At 43.0% G+C, this 25,090-nt stretch overlaps 2 protein-coding genes across 7 annotated transcripts in view; one reads left to right on the top strand and one right to left on the bottom strand.

Annotated features, from left to right (window-relative positions):
* Positions 1 to 1,361, bottom strand: part of LOC119163770 (uncharacterized) — a 43,372-nt gene extending 42,011 nt beyond the window's left edge. Inside the window, exons 1-2 of one of the 3 annotated variants that reach the window (XR_012886116.1) lie at positions 1,149 to 1,360; positions 133 to 245 (exon numbers count right to left, since the gene is read on the bottom strand). Coding sequence is in view for 1 of the 3 variants with exons in the window: in XM_075873596.1 (XP_075729711.1) it covers positions 133 to 245; positions 1,149 to 1,210 (175 nt within the window). In the remaining 2 variants the exon portion in view is untranslated. Of the gene's footprint in view, positions 1 to 132; positions 246 to 1,148 lie in introns of all 3 variants that reach the window. The other 2 variants (XM_075873596.1, XM_075873597.1) reach the window with 2 other exon arrangements.
* On the top strand, positions 1,073 to 25,023 carry LOC142771741 (uncharacterized). 4 transcript variants are annotated; one of them, XM_075873601.1, is made up of 4 exons: positions 1,073 to 1,224; positions 4,649 to 4,802; positions 21,506 to 21,738; positions 24,460 to 25,023. In XM_075873601.1, the coding sequence occupies exons 3-4, from the start codon at positions 21,547 to 21,549 to the stop codon at positions 24,697 to 24,699; spliced, it is 432 nt and encodes a 143-aa protein (XP_075729716.1). In that variant the 5' UTR covers positions 1,073 to 1,224; positions 4,649 to 4,802; positions 21,506 to 21,546; the 3' UTR covers positions 24,700 to 25,023. The 4 variants fall into 4 exon arrangements, with proteins under 4 accessions (XP_075729716.1, XP_075729715.1, XP_075729714.1 ...); XM_075873600.1 differs by lacking the exon at positions 1,073 to 1,224 and adding an exon at positions 1,386 to 2,336; XM_075873599.1 differs by lacking the exons at positions 1,073 to 1,224; positions 4,649 to 4,802 and having other exon boundaries at positions 13,760 to 21,738.
* Positions 25,024 to 25,090: the final 67 nt, after the last annotated feature.

Genomic DNA, 25,090 nt, shown 5'->3' with positions numbered 1-25,090 from the left:
TTCCCGCCACCGCTAGTTGTAAACGGGAAAATACGTTCGAACCGTGCCGCTCTGGTGCGAAGAGCGAGCCGTCGAAATTAGCGTTTCGCGAACAAGGGAGAAAAAGGCTGTCAAAACGCACGGCCGACGTACCTTGCTCGCAGAGCGACAACAACGTGGTCCTCCTTTGTGCTGTTGGTGGCAGCGGCGGCCGGTCGGCTTCGCACAAACTCCGAGATGTCTTCGGCCGTTCAACGCCGATGGCTCTGCATGTTTCGGCAGGCCGCTGAGAAGAGCTGGAACGTCTTTGACGACAGCTATTTTGGCGACTGCCTCAGATCGAACGGAAACCAAACGCAACTACGCGCACGGATGGCTGTTTGCGCGCGATGCACAAAACGCCAGCCGAGAGGCTGACTGATATCGATGCCGATGACTAAGTAGCGGCGGGCGCTGCAAGCGAAAGTGAGTCCCCTGAAATCCGAAACCAAACCGGCTGACAGTGACGCGCTAATAGATCGTCGCTCAGCGGACCCGAAGTTCGTTTTAGTGGTTTTTTTTTTATTCGTGCAAAAATTCAACACCTTAATAGAAAATGAGCAGGCTTCTAGACCAATTGATCCGCCACCGCTAATAGTTTACAAATGCATTTCAGCTCAAAATTTGGACCGTGACGACAAAAGATGGAAAATTCAATTTCTTTATTGCTTAGCTTTGCGATTATTTTAGCATGACTGCATGAGTATAGCGTTAGCAATGAAGATAATAATGAAAGGGCGGTTTCAGTAGCCATAATTATTACTAACCACCACATCAGTCGATGTCGATTGAAGCGCATCGCTGCACAGAACTAGCACATTCAGTGTCAAAATACAACTTTCCAAACAATTCTGTGAATCTCTCGCAGCCACGAAAAACTAAGAACGCAAAACAAATGCAAGACAGTTCATATTCGTAAACGTTATCACTGAATAAAACGTTTTTGAATGCCAGCTAGTTCAACTACTAGCATGCGCGGTCCTCTCAATTTTGGCGCAAATGGCACTGAAACCTCGCTACTCGCTGACACCGCTTTGAATCGATCTCGCTTCTTTTGCCAGCGGTTGTTTTAACGATCGAGGTGATCATGTCAGTAATCAAAACGAAGATGCATGGAGAGTTTCGCTTACTTTCGAAGTGATCTAATGCATGTCACAGTTGTCGCTGCATCGACGGCTGCTTCATTTCTCATGTCCTGAGAGCAAGGTCAGTTCTTTTCGCGAGAAGCGGCATCCATGCAAACTTCCGCTGTCATTACAATACTTGCCCGTTCGTCGGCTTCGCAGTTTTCAAAGCGGAGGCAAACGTCAACTCGAAATAACGCCGCCGCCTCTTTGTTTTGACAGTTTGCCCGTCGAAATAGGTGATCGCGCTCGCCGTTTGTTTCTTTTGCCGCCGAGTTCAGGCGCTTGTTGTGATTCAGAGAAATGCGCGAATTTGGGTAGTTGTGGCGTCTTCCGCTTCGAGGATGAGTAATCTAATATGCCTGGCTTTCAAGCAGATGTGCCTGGCGGTGCCAGCTTACATGCCGTCCTCGCCATGTGTATCCTTCACAGAAAAATTGCTACGGGATCGGAGTATCAAAAGAATTCGCGAACATTTTGGCCCTAAAATCAAGTTTCACGTGGGGTTGATATAATTGTTTCAAGCTTGCAGAAACAACGCACATAATTACGAAATGCATGACCCTGTCGTAGAGCATTATAAATAATTCACGCAGCGAGGTGACCGATCACGCGCTGTGTAGGTGTGCGTCTAGTATTATTGGGGCCGTTTTAACGGTGATCGTTGTGTTGTATTACCGAAATTCCCGACACCACACATTGACTGAAACATGTTTGGTGCAAGGCCCTATGTACTGTGCTATGATGTCTTGGGCTTAATTCATTCGCACTGTCTGAAACGTGATTTGTGTTGCAGCTGAATAGGGCTCACTGTAGAAGCCTGTTAGATCACGCGCTTTGTACATGGCGAATTTCCTTGATAGTATGAAAAACCAAGAAATGCCGTGTGCTATAATCCTGCGTTTCCACATGACCACAACATGGAAATGCTTATATTGCAGGTCCTGACATTCTTAGAGGTCCTCGCCAGAAAACATTCAGCTTGTAGCATGAATTTCACTAATCTGTGACATCGCGTTATCAGACCCGAGTCGCTTCAGACTGGATTCAAGGATCAGAAGGACAAAAAGTTGGCTTGGCTGATGGCTAGTTTGTAGAAAAAGTTAGGGTTCCATCATTACTTGAAACATGTGGCGCGACGTTAAAATCGAGCGGAATGTAGGAAAGACAGAAAGAACGCCAACCAATTGAGTTGTGAGTTGACATTCATTCTGTATCTTATGGGTTCTTCTCAATTTGACCTTGCAACTTTGTCTTTCAAGTAACAATGCACCAACTGGTGCAACATAGCGTATTGATTTCCCTTGAATGTGTGCTTGCACGACCAGCTTTTGTTATGAACATTCATTTCATAACTATTTTATGTAGTAAGAGCAAAAGATGGAAGCTGACTGGATTTCTTTCATTTTTATTACTGTCCGACTTTTATATTTTGAAGGCTAAGCTCATAGCAGTTCTTGTGTTTGTGCATGTAGTATGTATATTATGCCTTTGTGCCACTGTTGCTCTTTTGCCACATGTTTCTGCTTTGATCATAGTCGCTTGGTTTTGAATTAGTATGTGCTGTTGCAATTTATCATTGTACTGAAGTTGTTTGTTTTTGCTTGTTGTAGCAGGGTAGGGGGGGAAATAAGTGAGTTTGCGTACGATTCTGAGAACGAAGTCATCGCAAGAAACAAAACAGGAGGTAGACCTATTGAATGACGGCTTACTACTCGAGTTCGCTTTTGCGGCGTGAAAAATTGTACGCGGCAGGAACTCTGATAAATAACTATGAGAAATTGACGGCAAACGAGAAGGAGCCGAGGATGTCTTCTGTGAGTAATGACATCCAAGTGGTGAGTGTCGTAACTTTTGAAAAAAACAGCACAGATGGGGCGAAGCTAGAACAAGCTATATGGGGTGATACAGCTCTATCAAGGAGCCATAAGACAGTCACTCAACAATTTGGTTTTCAGTGAAAACTATCACCAGAGGGTCTATTACGCCTATACAGATAGTGGGCCTTAAAGGAACATTTCAGTTTAAAAATACAAGCGCGAAAAGTCGCCAGGTGTAAAATACCCAGCCCACCGCCAATCAGAGCCATACCATGTGTGACGTCATGTACAGCAAGAGGGGCAGCTGTCGTCTTCCCAAATCGTTCAATTTCAGAATGCAGACGCTCGCACAGCTTGCGACTGTGCCAGTGTTGCACAACTTCCAGACTGCGTGTGTGTTTATAAAAATGTTCAATTATAAATTATGTGCTCAACCAAATGCGTTAAAATTTTGCCAGCTTATTTGTGAATGCACTAGGATTGACCACGTAACACATATTATGATATGAAATTGGTTGTCATGGCTCTTTTATCCTCTTAGCCCCGTTTTATATCACAATTAGTGCCTGTGTACATGCCCAATGCAATCATTTACACATGAAGGAAGGGAAACGTTTTCAAGTGGCTTTTTGTCTTGTTAGACTCAATCGAGTAAATTGGACTGACAACTAAGCTAAGGAAAGCACAGGGCGTTGTTATTCCTTGTAGCATTGTAGTTACGACCTACATAGAAACGAATGAAAGTTGGTGAAATGTGTACATTTTCATGTCGGCGGAATTCAAACCCACAACTTTCTAATTACTGAAGTACTTAGCGAAGTGAATGGAAAAACGCCTTCTCTTGTATGCAAAATTCGTAGATTGTTGGTCGGGGTCCCACCGGCGGGAAGGGTGATTTGTCACTCAACCTTTAATTCATTTTTATTTACGTCATCAACAATATATTACAGTTAATGACAATGACTAATGTCCCCTGTACTTTGCCTGGGTTATTCGTTAGTTGGATTCATTTGGTGATAGTCATTTACAGAAAAATTCTAAAGTGACTGTGGCTTTTTGTGCACATGCTGTTCATTTGTTAGTGACATCATCACATGAGCTCGGCCGTCTTCTACTGGAGTCTCTTACCATGTTACTGACACAAGCTAACACAGCTGCTACACAGTGTTCTCACTTTGAGAGTCCTGCTGTACTGGCCATTAGTGTGGGCTGCAAACTGCATGTTCTCACTGTCTTTGCCATGCCATGATGCTTACACCGGTCAAGAAATGCAATGGTTGTATGGACCTTTCTGGTGTGCAATTAATATATTCATAAAAGCATAGATGCACATTAAGTTTTTATTTGTATATTATTAGCTTTTATTGCAATGCAGAGTTGCCCGTGTATGATACACTTGGTATGTACAACATGGCTTATAATGCAGAAGGAGTGTCTACTCTTTTACATCCTGTGACAGCATTGTAACGGTGGCTGTCCAGTATTTGAAGACTACTGAATTTTGTTCAATACTGGCACTATTAAATTTGTGTTTGATGCAGTCTAGAAAAATTGTCATTCCCATATCTCTGTTAAGCAGAAGCTACAACATCATCTGTGTAGTTGTTTCAACAAAATTGTTTTCATTGTAGCCGTTGTTACGGTTGTATTAGATATCCAGTCGAAGGCTATTTCTGTGGCTTGCAGGTGGCGGTCACTATTCCAACCATAGCCACATGAACACAGCAGCAGCATCAGCCTCGTAGGAAGCCTTTGGAAAATCCAAGATTTCCATGCAGGTTCTGCCGCCAGCTGTTCACGTTCTGCTGCTACCTACTGAGACACGAGGGGTTGCACACTGGTGAGTGATCGGTCAGCATTTTGTGATCTTTCAGCATAATTCTGTGGGGCCAAAGTTTGGTCTACTTGGTTACTCACGATCACGTAATAGTGCATCAAAATGGAAGACACAACATAAGGAGAGACATGCTCACGGCTAAATTCCAGCTCTGTAGCAGCAATGGTTATGTCTTTGGCAGCCTCGGTGCCATGACGTTCAATGGTGCACAAGTAAATAAACGGCAACACAAAAAAAATTAGACAAAAGCAGATGACTAGCGCTAACTTACAACTGCCCGGCAGTCTTGTCTCATCCTCATTCTTTGTGCATTCCATGTTTGTCACCATGGCCATAAGGGACACTGACTTTACACTTTTAGGCAGTACTTAGTCTCACATCATGCAAGCTACCCCCACCCCCCTGCAAAGACGCTGAGTTATAACACGAGCATGTCTTGTAGCAACATCAAGTCCTTTATTAGGGTCTGCCACTCAACTATATACCTGTGGCCAGGTGGTGCTTGCATGCCATCAGCGCCACCCTTTAGCTGTAAATTAAAGCACATGATTAAGGGAACTTTGACGCTAGTGTCTATGGGAGCTGCAATGCATGGCGCTTCAGCTAACATGGGAATGATAGGCAGTACATAGATTTGCCTAGTCTTCATACTTTATGTTCCCTCTGGCTTCGCATGGCTTGAAGCTGCTTTGTCACGAAACAATTGTCGGCAATAGTTTAGCAGTTACGTCGCTTCACCACCTTAATCTTTTAGGCTCACCAATTTGAATCGGAGTAACGAAGTTCTAAACAATTTGTTCTTTTGTTCGAAACAAAACTGATAAAACACTGCAATAAACGAAGCCACAACTGCGTTCGAAGCCCGCAAGAACAAAGACTAGGCAAATCCATCTACTACCCATCATTCCCGTGGTCACTAAACGATCGCAGCACCAGAGTCCCCTCTAGTTAAATTAGGAAACTAGGGTTAGAGGTTCAACCTGCTCGGTGGTTCTAGTATTACAACACTTACGCTTAGCTTCACCACATTTAGGCACATTTGCTTGCACGGGTATATCCCGCCCTTCAAAACAAGAAAGGCATCACCACAGGCTGCACCAGTGATAAGCTCAATTAATTCAGTGATGATGCTCTTGACGTTGATGACGTGGCTGGTGCACCTGTTAGACTTGATAGCAAAGTTCCTAGGATTGGTGGCGAGAGCGCTGCTGTGAGACGTTCTAGTTACCTACAAATAGCACGAGATGGTAATGCTTTCTCTGCATAGCATTGCTGGGATTGTTAACCATATAAGGCATTGGTTGCTGAGTTTGGATGTGACACTACTGCTGCAATCTAAATCCTTTATCCACACATTGGCCCCCTATATTCAGAGGAATCAGAGGAGTTGCACTGTGACAGTGATTGTAGTCTTTGACTTCACTGCAGTATTCTGTGCTTAAAATTCCCCATGGTTCGGTAAAGCCAAAAAAAGGTCTTTCAGGCTCAACCAGAATAAGAGTTTGTAGTCTGCTCCACTTGATTAGCTGAGTTGCAGAGACATCCAAAACTTCACGTGCATCTCTGTATGCGAGTAGAGCGAGGTACGAATATGAGCTTCCGAGAAAATCCAAGAAAATCTTTCACAGTATGTATTATGTGCTCTGCTTCTCTATTACTCTGAGGTTATCAAAAGCTACTGGTTTCATGGCGGAATTCATATGTTCACGCAAAATCGCCAGGCTCCTTAGAGCCCTGCCGCGGTGATCTAGTGTATAAGGTACCTGGCTGCTGACCCTCAGCTCACAGGATCGAATCCCGGCTGCGGCGGTTGCATTTCCGATGGAGGCGGAAATGCTGTAGGTTCATTTGCTGAGATTTGGGTGCACGTTAAAGAACCCCATGTGGTAGAAATGACCGGAGCCCTTCACTACGGCGTCTCTCATAATCATATCGTGGTTTTGAGACGTTAAACTCCACATACAAATCAATCATACTCCTTGGACAAGAACTGAGGTCTATTGTCCGTCCGCACAGCGTCTGCTATCCCACAACAAGCAAAACAACTCTTCACCGCAGCAACAATCACTTCTGCTGACGAAGTTTTTGGTGTGACTACTTATGTAAATCTAGAGTAGCCTGACATTCTTTCATGTGGAATAAGTCGATTCCCAGGCCCTGCTTTCCAGTGTTAATGTTAGTATTGGCTCATAACGCACAACTCGAGTCTTGGCACAATTAGAACATTTGAGTCAAAAGGTCTTCAATATGCTGGTTGCAATGGGACCATTAAGCATAGCATCGGGCACGTTCTTGACAGTGGTAGACTCCTTGATGCCCTTTGTGCAGCAGTGTGTGAATGTCCCTGCTGTGACGTGTGCAATTCCACACACTCAGCCTTTCCCATTCCTTCCAGTGTGGTGATAAATGGGTCAAAACTCTCTTCTTGGATGGCCAGCCTCTCTCACAGTAGGTCATAATCGCAGAACACTGACAATATTGAGCTTCAAAATTATGGATCTCATCTTACCAGCCATGGATGTAGACCCATAAGAACTGCTCCAATATAGGTTTTGAAGCTGCTGACTGCTTTGAAAGTTGGCAGGATGCTCTTGATATAGTGTGTTGGCTGTAGATGCCAGTTTTCCAAGAAGGTATTTGAGAGCGAACTGTTAAGGCACCAGTTTGATCTGCATTGGTTACGCGTCCAGACTGCTACTTGAAAGGAGGACTACAACCCAGGAAGATCAGATTGAACCTCAAATCTTAGTCTATGTAGGTAATGGTCAAACCTGGTAACAGCCAGAAACCCTTCTTTTGTTTGACAGTAATGTTCCTCTGTAGTAGCGAGACGTCTGAAAGCATTAGTGACGGCACGTCTAACTTCCTAAGGTGTAACCTAGAGTAAGACAGCTCCGAGGTTGTAAGGCTTGCGTCAGCCGATACTATAATTTGGTAATGGGAATCGTTCATAGCCATACATATATCGAAGCTGAGGAAGGACTTGATGTTCTTGAGTGCTTGCCCTTGATTTTAACATGTTGTCCACGTGTTGTTCTTGTCAAGAGCACAAATAGGTGCAGAGATGTCGGACAGGTTCGAAAGGAATCGAGCCACATGTGTAGCTTACCATTGCAAATAACCGATGAAAACTACTGACCTGGACTGGTGGTTGGTGATCTATGATAGCCTTGAATCGGCCTAGATCTGAAGAAATTCTCAGCTGGCTGGCAACAAATCCTAAGGGCTCGACAGAAGACACATGGAACTAACACCTCAGCACGAAAATGTTTTATACCAGGGTCCACCAAAACTTCGCTAATGCATTTCTGTCATGGATATGACATTGTAAAATTTACTATAACAGATGACAAAGAAAACCATGTAGAAGGAAAGGTTCCGTCACTCGCAATCCTACCCATTGCCCTTCACACTGCAGCATGCGGCTCTAAAATACTCGGTCTCACAGTGTACATTCTAAATGTGTATTAACGGCGAGCAGTCTATATACAACATTTACCACTGGTGGTACGCAGATCTCGAAGACAGGCGTTTTCCCGTAAGCATCGTGATGGCGGGAGTGTGCGAAGGGCGCTTCGTGCTTTGAATGTCTTGGCCCCGCCCGTTGCAATCTGTGTGCACCTGAACTTTGTCTTACAGTGCGTAGTCACCCATACAGGCACTTATCTTGTAAGGAGGCACAAGTTTGTGTGAAGTTACAGAGCACACGAAGTTATTATTTTGTTAAAGGGAGAAACTGCACATGTTGATATTTCATGATCAGAAGTAAAAGATGCAGTGAATACGACGGGTGAGAAGAGAGATGCACACAAGGGGAAGCTTTGTGTGTGTGTGAGTTCGTGCTCATCCTGTGCGTGTTCTTTTCGTGTATCCTTTGTGCTTGAGCGGAGTGCTGCAAGTTTCAAGCTGCTTGTTGTTTTTTGCATAACATTCCAATTTGTTGCTATCGCATTCATTGATTTGCCCTTGGGGTTAAACTGTGATTTTTCTATGTGCTTGTCGGTGTTGTCTTTGCACAGGGTTCACGATATGCTATGTCCAAGTATATGCTAACAACCCCACCTGCCGCAACGGTTCAGTGATTGGCGTTTGTGGTCGATATGGAGATGTACCACTATAGGCATCAACCTGGGTGCATCCACGTGGAATGGTGCTTTAGCTGCCGAACACCCGTAGACAATCTACAAGCTCTCATACGACAGCACACAATAAACGCTCGACTACCTCTGTGAATACATGTTTGGCTTTAGGGTTTTAGAGGTATCAATCATGTCCTTTTGTTAAGAGGGACACCGACTTGAGTTAATCGCGCCAACACATTAGCTAGAGCCTGGTCATGCTGTTGACGGTTCCAACCAAACACGAGTATGTCGTCTATCTTGTTATAGCTCCAGTGATTCCTTTGAGCATTTTGGACATAAATCACTGGAAATACTCGGGCGCTTTCGCAATGCCATGTAGCTTGTAGCTTGAAAGATGCTTGTAGCAGTAGCAGCCGAAAGACGGGATGAGTGTCGTCACTTCTTTGCTCTCATGACTTGGTTTGGTTTGGTGAAAGCTGGATCTTGCATCAAGCCCGGTGAAAAAAAAATGTGCCCCACTAAGCTGGCCTAAGATGTCTTCAACTGCTGGCAGCAAATGGTGTTCAACTGGATAACCTTGTTAGGCTTTATGAAATCAGCGCTTAGCCTGTACCTGATCAACGACGAGGCCTGCACACCATGCGGTTGGCGTGTGAACCCTGGGCTTCCTCTTCATCCACTTCCTTCTTCACCTGTTCGAGCACTCAATGAAAACGGACAAGAATTTGGGACACGCAAATGTGGTATTCTTCTTTCACTTCCCTTAGTCCACGAAAATGTATTGCTGGTGTCACGGAATTCCCTCCGAAGAGTCTTCTCAGGTCTTCAATTGCAGGTAATACCATAATGGGTATCATCTGGTTCGAATAATTTACAGTCTCTGCACAGACTCTTTGTTGCGCCACAGCAAAGTAGCATTGGAGGTTCCCGGAACGTACGATCTCTGATTTCCAGTACACACGCCTTGGCATTCACTTGATCCAAACTTGTACATAATCCCACGAAAGATGGCAAAACTACTCTTACTTCTGCTTCAGAGTCTGTCTTGAAGTGTGCAAAGTGACTATTGGCGTGTATGTTGTATCTTGCCTGACACGCACTGGTTCACCAGGGCCTAGCAGCTTTTTGTTTTCAAAGAGCGATAAAGTGACCTTGCTTCTTGCAGAAATTGCATGGATCATTCTGAGTTGTGCATTCCTTTCAAAAGTTTGGACCACGAGCACAGTTACTGCAAGTGGACTGAATTGGCTGCACAGACTTGCTGCAATGCTGTGGCGTATTCTTTGTGTGTTGCGCTGCGTACATGTATATTTAAGCTGTACAAGACCACCTTCTCACTGAGACTTTTGAAGATTGATGCTACTTTTTGGCTTCTTTGCAAATATATGCTTGGCACAACACCTCCTCTGCTTGAAAGTACTTAAAAACATGCAAAAAGGTTGACACTAAAATACAACATAAAAAATGAATGTGCTGCTGATGTCAAAGTGATGAACGACTCAAACACTGCGATACTGTGGATGTTTTGTTGTACAGAAAGTGTCAATCAAAGAAAGGTTCCGGAAAAAATGATTACATTGATTATGTAGTAGCATTGCACTCGGGCGCATACACTTATTTAAGAGAACAGTTTGTAGCCGCCTTGCATGTACAGTATTTGGCACTTCTGTTGTCCATGCAGGTGAGAGGCGATTCGAATGCAGCCTCTGTGGCATGATGTTCATAATGAAGCATCACCTGTGTTTCCACGTGGCCAGGCACAAGACCCCAGTGGATTCGTGAGATGGCCACACCAATGTTCTCTCTTCAGCTGCAGTTCGGTGCAAGAACAACCAATTTTTCACTGTGGTTTCTGACCACTTTTGCGAAACAATGGTTTTAACTCGGTGACTGCCTCTCCCAGTGTAATCTCAGTGGCTTATCCAGGCTGTTGGTTTGTGGTATTTGACAGCCCTGTCTCCAAAATATCTTTGTTTTATATGTGTATATTATGTCCTTGAGTGTCAAGAAAGGGATAATCTGTCATCTACTTTCTTGTAGCAGTAAGCTACAAAGAAGTTATACCCTATGTGTTTCACAAAAGAAAAGCTTCCTAACTCACCAAAACTTTGTCCTGCTCTGCTTTTCAAATCCAGGGTCGGTGCTTGTCTGGGGCTGTACAGGAGGCTAGCTGATAGCATTGCAAGCACAGAGTGACACATTAAAGCGCAGGCAAAGATTCTGACATTCTTTTTGTCAACTAGGAAGCTTTCTTTCTGAGAAAAGTGTTTGAAGGCTTCTTTGCACCTTTGTGCTGCTAGCAGGGTGGATAACAGTTGTCTCTCTTAGGGCTTTTCTAATTCCAATCGGTCTGCCATCTCGTTTACTAATGGAACTGGTGGGATGGCTTTGTGATAACTATCACTGGGGATCATCAGTAGGTTCGTCTTCTATGCAATAACTATGTGTCTTTCAAGGGAAAAAAAAGAAAGAAAAAAAAGTCAAGTTCTGGTGGCAGTTGTATATATTACTGTAGTTGTCTATGTACAGTAAAAGCTTGTTAATTTGATCTCTGTTAATATGGAAAATCGAATGATTCGGACGCGTTTTGCGGTCCCAGCTAAAAAATATATTGCCTAATGATGCCAGGCTGCATTAATTTGATCACATTTTCTAGCCGTTCGGTTGATTCGAACAATCTTGGGAGTGCGCCAAGTGCAAAGCACTGCAGCCGAGCGAGAACGACATTCGTGGCCACCGGAAACAAGGTGACGCAGTCCACATTGCTATCTTTATCATTGGGAACCGTACAGTAACGACATGAAAGCTACAAAGCTTCACGCTTATTTTGCGTTTGCCATAGCATGCATACACCTCGTTGGCTGCGGGCATTCAAAAAGATTTCGTCGCCATCCACAATCACGTTCTTGTTGATGAAGGCTTCAGCAGCTGTGGAAAATGTATCTTATTTTTCAGTGAAACAAAGTATTATCACGTGCATATTGTGGTGCTATTTGAAATGTGGAGGTCTTGCACCACGGTAGTGGTCTGAAAGAATTCATGGGACGATCAAAATTGGAACTTTTACGCTTTTCTTGTACTGAACAAGTACAGCATTTACGTATTCATCAAGAAAATGAAAGTGTGTTAATGTTATAGATATTTCTTTCTAGTTTTCTTGATACTTTTGATAATTCGGGACTTGATTAATACAGCCATTTTTTTTCTGGTTTCGTGAAATACGAATCCATGAGCTTTTACTGTACATTGGTACTTTCTGTCATAAATTTGTTGGTGTGTGTGTGTATGGCTTAGTGAGTGAGTGGGTGGGTCAGTACGCGGTTTCGGATATAGACCAGACAAATTGTGCTGTGTGCTGCTTTTTATTAGTTGCTTTTGTTTTCATATGCCTGCATGTGGGAATTTACATGTACTTGTGAATACACTGTAAGTTTTGTGCAGCAAGTTCTAGCTTCCCCTTGATACTCAGCACGAAGGCACTTAAGATGAATCATTAATAATTAAGGTCAGACTTTGCCTTAGGCGGTATTTTCATACTTTTTGTCAATAACCACTGTCACTGCATTGTCGCATGCAAAGCGTGCTGGTTGTATCACAATATCTAGTTGTATTGCAAGACAACTGCCGCCCACCTGTGTAAGACAGTCATGTAAGCTCCCATTCGAATCTTTTAAGTACATTACATCCGGTAGTGCGAATACTAGGCACATTGGGCATTAGAAGGTTATTCATTGCTACCTAAAATGTTACATTCAACTGAGCAGTGGTGTCACAATTCCTGATAAAATTTCGCAGGATGTTGAAGTTTCGTACCTAACACCAGCTATGTTAGTTTACGCCTGCATGGTAAAATTGACTGTTATAGGCACGCGGAAATGCTTGATGTCACGAAAGGAAGCAAATGCGACTTGATGGAGCATCTGGGTGAATTCTCTCTTGGTGGAACAGGGAAGGTTTCAGGCAGAGCTTTTTTTTTTATGATTGATATGTGGAGTTTAACGTCCCAAAACCACCATATGATTATGAGAGACGCCAGCTTTTTTTTTTTTAATTATTATTATTGTAAGCAACTACAGATCATGCGTTGACGCCCAAGCATCTTCAAGTTTCGTGATGACTTTATTAGTAATTGTTCAGCGAACTAAGAGCGCGGGAAGAACACAGACACGAAGCAAAGAGGAGGCACACAGCACGAGCTGTGCTGTGTGCCTCCTCTTTGCTTCGTGTCTGTGTTCCTCCCGCGCTCCCAGTTCGCTGAACAATCATGAATTACCAACTAGCCCACCTTTCCATCTAATTGCACTGCACTTTATTAGTGTCTGAAGTTGTAATACCTGTATCGGTTATGCACTTTCTCTTTTTTCATCCATTGAGAGGTGGGATTTTGTGCGTCTCTGAATACATTGCATGTGTGTACAGCAATAATGTCAACGTTTGCAGGAAACTAGGCATCAGAAAAATGTTCTGACACTGTGATGTTGGATGATTAGCTGACCGTTAAGTGTGTCTGTCTTCTCACTTGGCTACTGGCAAGGCTTTCATTGTCTTCTCAAGCTGAGTCAAGTCTATCTCAATTGCACTCGCTGGTAATACCTACCTGGTAACACCTACTTGGCCTGTATAAGCATTCTTGTTGCTGCTTTGAAATTTGTTAAATGGAGTGTGTTTGTTAAAGCATTGATGAGTAGTGCAAAGAACAGTGAACGCACCAGAATTTTAGACAGGTGAACGCAGGACTCCATCAATCTTGTGTTCTTGTACATTCGCAGTCCCCGTTCTTTGTTCTACTTTTCAATGTTCTGTTGAATAAAACAGGTCACTGACCAATGTCAAACAAAACAATGACGTTTCGGGACCCGTACGGATCCCTTGTTCACAATCTTGTTCACAAGGGATCCGTACGGGTCCCGAAACGTCATTGTTTTGTTTGACATTGGTCAGTGACCTGTTTTATTCAACAATGCCTTTACCTGACCAGACGGCATTCCGTCGAACTCTCGACTACGTTTCAATGTTCTCAACTATGAACGAGCTGGCCCAAACCAATGGTCCGTTGTGTTTGGTAGTTGAGTCTGTGCAGGAGGGTGCAACGCTCAACGGTTGAAACGTGACACTCGGAGCACATGGCTGCCATCAATTTTTGCGCCACTGTCAATCACTGGGTGCGCTAATCTGCTACAATGTAGTATGCAGCAAAAATGAGGCTTCGTAGTTTGGGTGGGACAGAACTTTGTCGCCTAGCAACTGTCTCGCACTCTCCAATAGAGCAAGAAGTGTCAGTCACCATTCGGTCCAAGATTCGGGCTTCAGTTGCCGAGCACCTAATACGAGTGTTCATACTGGGAAAATTTTGCATCTGGACGATTCATACTGTTTTCTGTTCAACGTGTGTTTACTCGACAACAAGGTCAGTGGTGTATGGGTTCTCGCGGGTGTGCTCATTCAAACTGTCATGCAACACAATCCTCATGTCACGAATGCTTTGTACTGACTTGCCGAAATGTCAGTCTTGCCACACTAGTTTGCCCAAATTTGTAACATTTGTGCGTGCCGCTAAACTAGAAATATCACAAATGCTGAAGTGCAGCTGTAGTCTTTCTGGTGACTTGAACATATTTTGCACGTATTTATAGGGTATGGCACTTACTGCTTTATATGTTGACATGACAGTGCCGTGATTCAAGTGTTTTTTCACAGTGCTTCTCAAGTGCAGTGGTCGATTCATTGATACATATTTATTAAATGTTACATTACATGTGGTTTGTGTTTTTGTGTTTAGAAACACCACAGGCAGGGTGTCATCATTTGAGTCTTTGTACAATGTATAACATATAAATAAACATGAGAAGCCCAGCCAAAATTGGTGCTCATTGCAGCAGTTCAGGGGCTGATGCAATTCGCAACTCAGCATGATGTGGATTTGATGCCCAGCTATGGTAACCGCATTCTGAATACAAAAATACTTGTATAGTTCTCACTTAGGTCTCACCTTTAGGCCTCTTGTTGCCTTTTGGTTGGTTTAATAGATCAAACCCTAATCTATGTGGTCTTTCTTTAAAAAATGAGATGTGTAAAGTCATGACTAAAAATGTTATTTGTTTCTTTCTCATTTTGTTCCATAAACTGTGATGACACGGACTTTGCCAAATTTCACACCATCAGTTCTGCACTGTTTAACGTCACAGGACTGCAAAAGGGGTTTCGTTCAGGGTTGCCTCTGGTGGCTACTTTCCGCTGAATTGGCGAATTTGAGAAGCCTGTGGCGACCTAAAATAGTGAATGGCAACATGGTGAATTTCTAGCGATTTTCAAGTTAGGTCTCAACTGAGTTATGAATTTTATGCTCAGTGCTTTCAAAACGAGTGGAAAACAACATTTTTTTCTATTTTTTCATAGTTTTGAACTCACCAGTAGAAGGCACACTTTACGTGCAATTCAGTACGTCTCTTCTGTGTCTCATGTGTATTTTCTTAATTCACCTAGATCCTGGAGGCACTGGTGGATCCGCCAGACATCTCCCAAATAAATTTAGATCAGCCGAATGCTTTGTGGATTGCGAAGTGGTGCTATATAAGTTTTTTAGGTGATTTAGGAGCAATAAAGTGACACTAAAGTCAACTAGTAAGTCGATGTTGATTGTTGAAATGGCAGTCCAGAAACCTCGTAGTGTTACCTTTGTGCAGAGGAGGAGCGTATTATGAAATAAAATCATGTTTCAGTGGTCCGCATCGGGTCAGAGCACTTCAAATTACCCGCCTCAAGAAGCGGACCGACCGGTCTGTCTCACGTCACTATTGCCGTGTGTTGCCGTGTGTGCTAGTAGCAGCAGACCGAAAGCAGTGGGAGCCACAGCAGCAAAAGCGGCCGTTGACCAATTTCTCTTCATTGGCTCCGAGAATGCAGATGCTTTTGTTTCAATTGCACCCCGCTAGATGGCACTACCTGTCCCATGTAACCATGCGAAAATTGAATTTTTGAACGACTGGCGTGACTCACCATAATGTCCAACGGTTCCTTTTTTCATGAATCAAACAGAAACAAACAAGCAGCATTTTATTGTGTCTCTTGATGCACGGAAAGTTCTTTGTTTAGTGCAGTTAGATTGATTACTAGTGATTAATTGTTGGCGGTCCGTCTGATGTCATCGGGATCATTTATAAATGCCCTACTGCGGCGCTTGTGGTCTTGTGTATTTACTTTAATTTCTCGGTAAGTAGGGCACTGTTGTTGATAATATTGTCGTTTTAGATGTTGTCAAACATTGAGCTTTCTCTCTAACATAAATTGTTATTTGACTTTAGTGTCTCTTTAAGCTTCTTTAAAGTTTCGCTTCTTAAGTGGCTAAGGGATGGTTAGGCCGCGTGTTTTGACCACAGCTCCAGCTGTCCTAAATAGCTAGTTGACTTCTTCGCTGCTGCAGTACTCCTTAATCCGATGTGTAGAATTTAACTTTGTTACTACCATACCTTTTGGGCCGGCCAAGAAATCTGTTTCTTTGGCTAGCCCTCAAAAACTGCATTGAGGCGAATGTAGAGCGTAAGCGTGACTGCACAGAAAGCATGGTACGGGCATTGCCATAGTTCAGGAGTTCTTTCAAATTAATTTTTGTTGCTTGGTACTGAAGTTCTGTTATCGAACACATCATTACCACTGCGACGAGATTCTCTAAGTTTCTGGTAAGGCTACGCACGCCGTCCTTCTCTTGTAACGACTTCTTGACTTGTATTGGCTACAACTAAAATCATGACGGACTTTTCCGCTTGCATTCAGGCACGCTGCTAATGTATGCAGAGCTCCCATGGTGAAGCGGTTGATGCAACTGGCAATAAACAGCACCAATATAATTTGCGGGTTAGGGATGGTATGGTACTGCAGGAGGCTGTACATCATTAGCGATTTTCATTACTAGTCACGTCACACATATTTAGAGGGGCAACTTTTTTGGCAACATCTGAAGAAAAATGCCGACTTTTGGCAACTGCTTGCTCGTCGTTGGGCGAATTTCACTGGAAAGTCAGTGGCAACCCTGGTTTTGTTAACTGGCATTGAGTGAAACTTAGGTTAAAACATGATTATGACAACAATCGATTTGAGCAAACCTCTCATAATTGAACCACATTTACCTGTACAACATCTTTACAGCATGTTTACTCTCTTGTATTTCATTACGAGGCTGTGCAAAGAGAAAAGTGGGCGACAAACTAGCAGAGTGAGCTGAGGCTTCCAGCTTAAGCTGCAAATCAGCACTCTTTTGTTTTCGAAGATTGCACCTCTAAGCGGAAGTTCTCAAAAGGATCTGAAGTTTGTTTCTATGTAATACGGAAAAGGAGATGCTCTTAATGTGCAATTCTAATCTAGAATAAACCAACTCGTCGTCTTGGCTGCGCACGGCACTGGTTTAACACTTTCTGAATCATGCAAGAACTTAAATACGCTGGAAATGTGACCAGTGATGTAGCTTTGGTATAGGGTGTAGTCTTAAGGTTGTAGTTGCGTTCCTGTGAAAAGTTCATTTTTCATCCACTTCAACTCCTTTCTACTTATACCATATTTACTACACTATAGTTAAACCTATGTCTGCTATGCATGTCTTCTAAACCTTCCTTAGCTTCGTTTGTTTGTCTCATTAAGTTGCATCTAACAAGACAAAAAAAAAAGAACAAGCCCTTGATTACCACCCCCCCCCCCCCTCTCTCATTCAGAATGAACCATTATGACAGATAGAATCCATCCATCCTAGTTGAAACTGACTTAGTGGTACTGGCTTAATGGCTGGTTGGTGCTAGTTTAATGAATCCATAATACTAGTAATTGCACACTAGTACAGATTACACAGAATAATGCAGGACAACTGGTAGAAGTTTGGTGTTCTGTGTAGTGTGTAGTATATATTGGCTAGTGTTGTCACGGAACGGTTCTAGCCAAGGACGTCTTTGAGGTGTCTGGCATGTTAGAGTATGATGACAACTTGAATATGTATTACACAAACCTGCATTTTCATGTGCATTGCTTTTAGTGCCACTTCTCTGTCTCGGTAGTCATGAAGAACTGTGGGAGGACCATACATGAAAAGCAGATGCAAGCTAAGATGTTCAAGTATAAAATAACTGGCAGAAATACTGTACCATGTAACCTCATTTAATGTAACATGAACGGTTGAAGAAAATGTGCTCCATATTGGCAGAAGTTTTGTTTACTAACAAAGGTATGTGAGGCTGCAGCAGTCAAGCACGAAAGAAGCCAAATAAGTGCAGTTCTGTTTAAGCAGCGATATCACTTAGTTACCATTTAGTCTGATTGCTACGAAGTTCTTGTCTTCTTCTTTTTACAGACAACCATAATTTGTGAACCATTGCTTGCTCACACATCCAAAACAAATAAGCCTTGGTTACGATAGTTAAAAGGCAGAGTAACGTGCGAATCTCTGTGGTGCCAAGTGGTGGCGCTGATTTACACTCCAACACTTGAGGCTTATAAGAATCAGTATGAATTTCTGAATCACTTTCCAACTCCCGAATTTGCGTCAGTTAAAGGGACGCTATAAAGAAGCGTGATATGAGCTATGTTGCTGAATCAGCCATCGGAAGACGTTTAGTGAATCATGAAAGGCATCCTTTCCTTTTCACACTTACTTGTTGTGATGTCGTGGATTTTGAAGACATTTGCTTGTTCGAGCCTAGTTAAATTTTTACTGGCAGAGATGCTCTATGGTAGTGAGGTCTTACCAAAGCTGAGGACTCGACTTGATATTCAAGTTTTCAACAATCTTGCCACGATGATCTAAGGTCAGGAAATCATTGAAATTCATACTATCATACTTGTCTATCAGCGCTGTTATTTAGGCATCAAAATTCAGCAAATATAACCTTTATTTTTCTTGCTAAAGATATGATTGCCACTGCGAAAAATAACAAAAGTGAACTTTCAAAATAGCACCTTGGTATTTTTTCTAAGTGCCCCTTATTTAAAAAAAAAAACATTCTGCGTGCATAGTTGACAGCTGCTAAGCCTGTACATGGCTTTTGTCTATTTTCAATTCATACAGTGGTATTTACATTCAACAACAAGGCTTTTGGCTACTGTGTGAGAGTATGAGAAGAAAAAGGAAACTGTATTTTGTTACCAAAAACAAGTGTTTGCACTAAATCTTTTGACTTTCTTATTTCAGGTTACCAAGGTCTGTAGCTGATGCCCCAGGCTGTGCTGTTAAAGACCTATAGGAGGCAGTGCTGATATCACGAAACTAGCACAAGGAAAAGGGTTTTTCGCGAAACTACTCGGCATAGTGGTGAATAGTGTACAAGAGTGTTGTCTCATTGACATTGTAGACATTGATGGCCCGTTCGTTTCCTTTTCCACACTTTTGGTTATTTTCGTATGCTTTTCCTGTCGTCATTGTTTATGTTGATTAATTAGTTGATGGCTTGATTTAGCCTTTAGCATTTTTGCCAGTTGATTTCTTATTTATGACTGTTTGGGTCTTTGCTCGCGTTCATGTCGACATTCGGTGACTGGCGTGCGTTTGCGGTGGTTGTCCCAATTTGTGCTATTGCTTCTCGCTACGACACTGATATCTCCTTCAGCAGCAGCGTGTATGAGTGAAAGGTTCTGAGTTGCCACCCAGCGCAGGGGCTGTTAACTGCCTCTGAGCTGATCCTACAAAAAATTGCTCATATGGGGATTTAAAGCTACCTAGCTAAAAAAAAAAAATGGCCCCTTCATCCTGTGAAGATGGTCATAAGGAAAGCTGTCCAAGTACGATGATCCCCCTTGCAACAGTGCTTGCAGTATTCCCTGCTGTTCATTGTAGTGGTGGCAAATCTTTGTCGTGCTGGGCTCGGCGTCGCGAGTTTGTATTTCGGAGCTTTGTACTGTCTCGTGGCAAGCTTCTTTGGGTTCATGATCTCACGTTTCAAAGTCGTTGGTGAATTGCCTCAGCTTCACAGGCTCACAGTTCGCAGTCAGCGTTCCCCTGGCACTCACGCTGTGCTTTGCGTGCTCACCATGCTGCATGTTCTGCACGACAAAGTATATACATGTGAGGCTATACAATTAGTTGGTGAGGTCACGTTTAGTTAGAATATTGCCCGAGCCTATATGATTGGCTGTTTAAATCAAATGATGTCATGAATCGATCGCTAGATCTGAATGCGCGCATTCGCATCTGGTTGGTCAGCATGAGATCACATGGTCTGTTGGCTCAGCGAATGACACATATGCGCTTGTAGTTTTTGTCGATACCAGCTGCTACTGTGGCGCAGGGTAGATTAAGACTGCTTCATTGTAAGAATTTTCCCAGTACTTTATTCTGTTGCATAAGTTTACTGCCGGGTCACTTGCGGGCGAACCGAACATGAGACTTTGCTGTGCTGTTGTGTCCGCAAGTAGTGAGCTGACAAAGCAGAGTAAACTGGCATAGAGAGTTTTGGAAGTTGTCTGTAATTCTTCTAATATAGTGATTTGATCAGCACCAGCCGGTGCACTTTTATCCCATAGATAAATAAATGGCTTTCCTGACAACAATGCCAATCTTTTCAAGTTTCAAAGCCATTTGTGCTGGCTACATAACATTATTAGAAAAGCTTATTTTATCCAGAGGTGCATTTGTTATGAAAACGCTTGAGTGCTGTCTTACACTAAATATGCATAATGCCTGTTATACAGTGCAATTTGCTTATAAATAATACTAAACAGCTTGAAAAAATGTAGGACTATAAAAAATGCAAACAAATGTAACAGGCACGTGATAGATCGGCACATGACAGTGTACAAACTCGGTAAGGTTAGCTGAAAACATTGAAAGTTCTGTACAGAGGTTGCATCTTGCTGTGAAATGTATTTTATACTCGGGATGACATATTTGCACGTTCCTCTCGTTTCAATAAGAAGTGTACGTTGTCTGTGTCAATACCACTGTTACTTTTCGTTATGTTAGGCTGGTATTCTAGATAGCTTCTACAGCAGCTGTTTCATCTTCGCACGACAGATTCAGGCACCTTTACTTTTATTGAAACAAAATGTGGCACTTTCTGATTGCATCAGACAAGAGTTAACTGCGAAATTCACGCCTGGGTTTGCTTGAGATGAGAAACTGACAAGAAAAATGTGATGTGAAAGAGTAAGCAGTGCCACCTGCTTTCGTCCTATTCTCATGACGCGGTTTTCTCATGTGCATTCTAACGGTTTTGGGATGCTAAACCCCAGTAGTTATTATTGAGTACATCCTACCATTTGTTTCATGTTGTGTTATTGCACTGTGCTTTGTCTGTTTTCTTTTGTATATTTGCACCAACCAAGACGCAACATCTCTTTGCAAATGTCATTATGAAGTCTGTGCTTCGCGAAAATGGTCACATGTTACTGTGATGTCCACACATCTCTGCATCAAGCAACCTCAACTGCTTTTTGACACATTGACTGAGTAGTCTGGCATCAGAATATTGCGAAGCAGTGCCGTAGGTCATGGGTTATGATTTCCTCACCTAAGTCGGAATTTCACGCTATAATAATGATGTTGGGGAAATGTTATGTTGGGCAACAGAGAGTTAAGATCTGCTCGCAATGTGGTGCAGCACAACCTGTGCTAAATTGACGTGCATTGTTTTATCTCGGCTTCACTAGCAGATGTGGCCAAGACATCTGTTGACCTGCAGCCTTGGAGGGAGATGGGCACTGCCCCTTCCCCCCGTATCGAGACCCCCTTCAGTAGTGACAGCAGCTCGGTTGATGGAACTCCTGCTACAGTGAACAGAAATAGCGCCATTGTTCTTGTCCCGGGCGGTACCAGTGTATCGCCGGTAATCATCAAGCAGGAACCTCTGGAGGAGCATGAATCTGAACAGTTCGATGTGCCAGAGGTGAGGCTACGTTCCTGTTGGCAGCATTCTAATCTCAAACACCAAGCCAGTACTTGTATTTTTATTTAAGAATAATCGTACACTTAAGCCTCATCATAGCAAAGTCACACCTGCCATGAATAAACTTCGTTATATCAAAATATTTGTTATAAACCTGTATTGGCAGCAGTGTATTTAAGGTAGAGCTATTATTCATTTACTTCATTATATCCAGATTCGTTACATCGAGATTTGAGTGCGCAAGCAAAGGGTGCTTAGGTTCAGAAATGGGGTCAGACCAGCTTCACTAGGCACAATTGCAATCAACTGCTGTGCTGTCAATGCAGCAAGGTATTGAATGAGAAGGATAGGTAGGCAGGCTAGCTGGCATTGATTTATTGTACTTATTTTGGAGTCTTTCTGCCTCACAACAGTAATCATCATCTATCTCGCACAGTTTTATTGTGTTATCGCTGCGTGCCCACCACCTCTCGGTCATGAGGCATGTAGTTGTCAGTGCGACATACAACTGTTTTCAGAAAAAGTAGCATGCTCACAGTTATGAAGAAAGGAAGCGCATGCAAGCCAGATGACAATTATTGGGCAACGCACTCTCATTTTTCCTCAGAGAGTATGTTGCACGGCGCAACGTACAGGCCAGTGCTTACATCATGGGCCAAACTGTTTGGCGAGATTTTTCAGAACATGGGAACACGTCGAGCTAAGCAACTTGGTATGCTTGCACGGCAAAACCAGTGCACAATGATGAGGCAAAACTGTGCTAAAAAAAAGTGAAGTTACACTAGTTGAAGGGGTCAACATGATTTGTGAGGCATTTGATGATGTCATGAAATATGTTTGTCGAACTGAAATGCACTGTGCACTGAATTTTGTTAAACTGAAGTGTTACCTAGTATTGGGTGCAGTGGCACTTGTGTGGGTGATTTAAAAATGGTATTACAACCTAAAAAAAGTTTTTTTAACTGGTATTTTGCTGTACAAGTTTTCCCTTCAGTTTTTGTTTCCTTAGAGATGCCAATATTATGACAAGGATGTGCGAAAGTAAATAAATACAGGCTTGCATGCAGTGCCGGAGACACAAACCATGAATGGACAGTTTACCAGTATCTTCGTAAGGACAGTACTACATTTACTTAATTGCAGAAAGACCACAATTTCAGCACAGGGGCCAAATTTCAGTTTGAAGTGTGCAGTGCACATGCGGGAGCTAGTACAATGTCAACGAAGCTGCGATTGATGTGGCACCATGACGTGTGCTGGTCTCCGGTTTATCAAAAAGACCGCAATCACATCAAAAGATCAAAATAATTTCATTCTTCTAAAAATTTAAAATATATATTGAAGTGGCCAACATAACAACCTGCAGGTCACATTCACAAAGCTGTGATGTAAGTCTGGATGGTGCTTCGCTATGCATCGACTGCAACAGCTTTCGTTACATGTACCGTCATTCCACTTTGCATGAGGACACTATTGTGCATACTTCTCCTAGGGTATGGTATGGTACAGCATGGAAAACTTCGTTCACATTTTTCAAGGGGCACTGGTTTCCTAGCCCGAAGCGGGCCACTTCCAAGTAATTCTTGTAGTCATTTATAAAAACCGAGATTTTTTGTTTTTTTTCTATATTTCAGCCCAACGCATTTAAACAGTACAGAAATCTTTGAAGTAGCATGCGCTAGGGTTGGAGGGGTGAAGTGGTAAGCAGTGCAATTGTAGTGCCCTTCAGTTCATAGTCCATCGACTATGTGCTAGCTATGCTGTGATGATGCCCTCTTGAAAAGACGCAAGAACATTACCCCGTATTCACAAACACTGCTTGACTGAAACTGAATGCATTTCGAACGCGCTGTCTTTAGGCGGTACCAAGAAAGCAAAAATGCACAGACACGTTTCAAACGCGCTGCATTGAAGTCGGTTTCAGGTCGAGGTCCAGTAAAAGAACGTTTCTGAACACGGGATAAGTGGAGTAACAAGTCCTCGTAACGCCTATTTTTAGAACTCACTGTGATGGTGTAGCGGCTGTGGTGCTTGACTGCTGACCCAAAGGTCGCAGAATCGAACCCAGCTATAGGGGCTCCAATTTGATGGAGCCTAAACACTAGAGGCCCACGTGCTTAGATTCAGATGCACATTAAAGTGTCCCAGGTTGTCAAAATTTCTGGAGCCTGCCACTACAGCGTCTTTCATGAACCAGCCCGCCAACCAATGCTTCTCGAAATACCCCACCAATCTTCACCTATTTACAGAATGGATGAAGTATTTATACAACCCAACCTCAATGTAACAAACCAGAATATAAGGAAATATTTATTATAACGAAGTAAATTAAGAAAGAAATTGGCAGATTCCACGTACCTTGGGAATCGATGTTATACGAAGCATGCGGATGGAAGATTGACTGTGTTGAATTTTTTATTGAGCAAAACTTTACGAAGCGAAACTAAGGGTATGTACAAAGGCACGCACAGACATACGTTAAGCAGCCACATATGTTTTATGTAACCAGTTGTTTATAGTTATGTAGCGATGCCAACAGAAACATCGATCTTAGCAACACCAGAACTGGTAAGTAGAAATGGTGTTTGCGAAGATGGTAGATACAGTGTAAGAAATATACCTTAATAATAAACTTTTGGATATAACAAATATTACTTTGTGTAACGTGCAACTTCAATATAATGAGGTGTGAGATATCTTAACACTGTGCTTTGGTCCTAGCAGGAAGAGCTCCCGTGCGGTACCAGGTCCATGCAAGCCGAGGGTGTTGGTGCAGGGTTGGATGACGACTTAATCATGTGTCCTGTCTGTGGCGAACCTTTCGGAGCAAATCACCTGCTGAGGCGCGCTGCTTATCACGCGGATCATCGACTGTGTTTTGCGTGCCACCTGTGTTCCTCAAGGTTTGGCAGGCAGCACCTGCTTGTGCGGCACTTGAAACAACACCGTGCCAGCCACTAGCATTCTCAGCTGCTTGTCTAAAAGCAGGAATCCCTGAAACTTCATTAATCTGAAGGGCTACAGGAGTTCCACGAGCGTCGTGAAATGGTGCGAATGCAGTACCTGCTGTGAATGTGTTGATGGTTGCCCTCTGCTTTCTGTTCCCGTTGGTTGATCTGATAATTGATTGAATAAACAATGTTTGATATTGATGGATGATGCTTTAGTGGCAGACTGTTGTCAAGGACTGCTGCTCTGAAGGAAGCTGGGATGGTGTGAAGCAATTTGAAATGTACATGCGAGCACTCCCTCGTTCCGATTAAAGTGAATGATTTTCATCCTTAACTGAACGTGTGCCTCTGTTGATTTCACTGCGTGTCTATATGAAAAGATGGTCTCCTTTGCTTCTTAG

This window comes from Rhipicephalus microplus, chromosome 9 (genome assembly GCF_043290135.1).
Source record: "Rhipicephalus microplus isolate Deutch F79 chromosome 9, USDA_Rmic, whole genome shotgun sequence".
Classification (NCBI taxonomy): Eukaryota; Metazoa; Arthropoda; class Arachnida; order Ixodida; family Ixodidae; genus Rhipicephalus; species Rhipicephalus microplus.
Note: the sequence above shows the minus strand (reverse complement) of the source record. Positions and strands in the feature narration are given on the sequence as shown.

Coding starts and splice junctions, on each gene's coding strand:
- LOC142771741 (XM_075873601.1), top strand. CDS start 21,547: ATGGGCACTGCCCCTTCCCCCCGTATCGAGACCCCCTTCAGTAGTGAC. Junction 21,739..24,459: donor AACAGTTCGATGTGCCAGAG/GTGAGGCTACGT, acceptor CTTTGGTCCTAG/CAGGAAGAGCTCCCGTGCGG.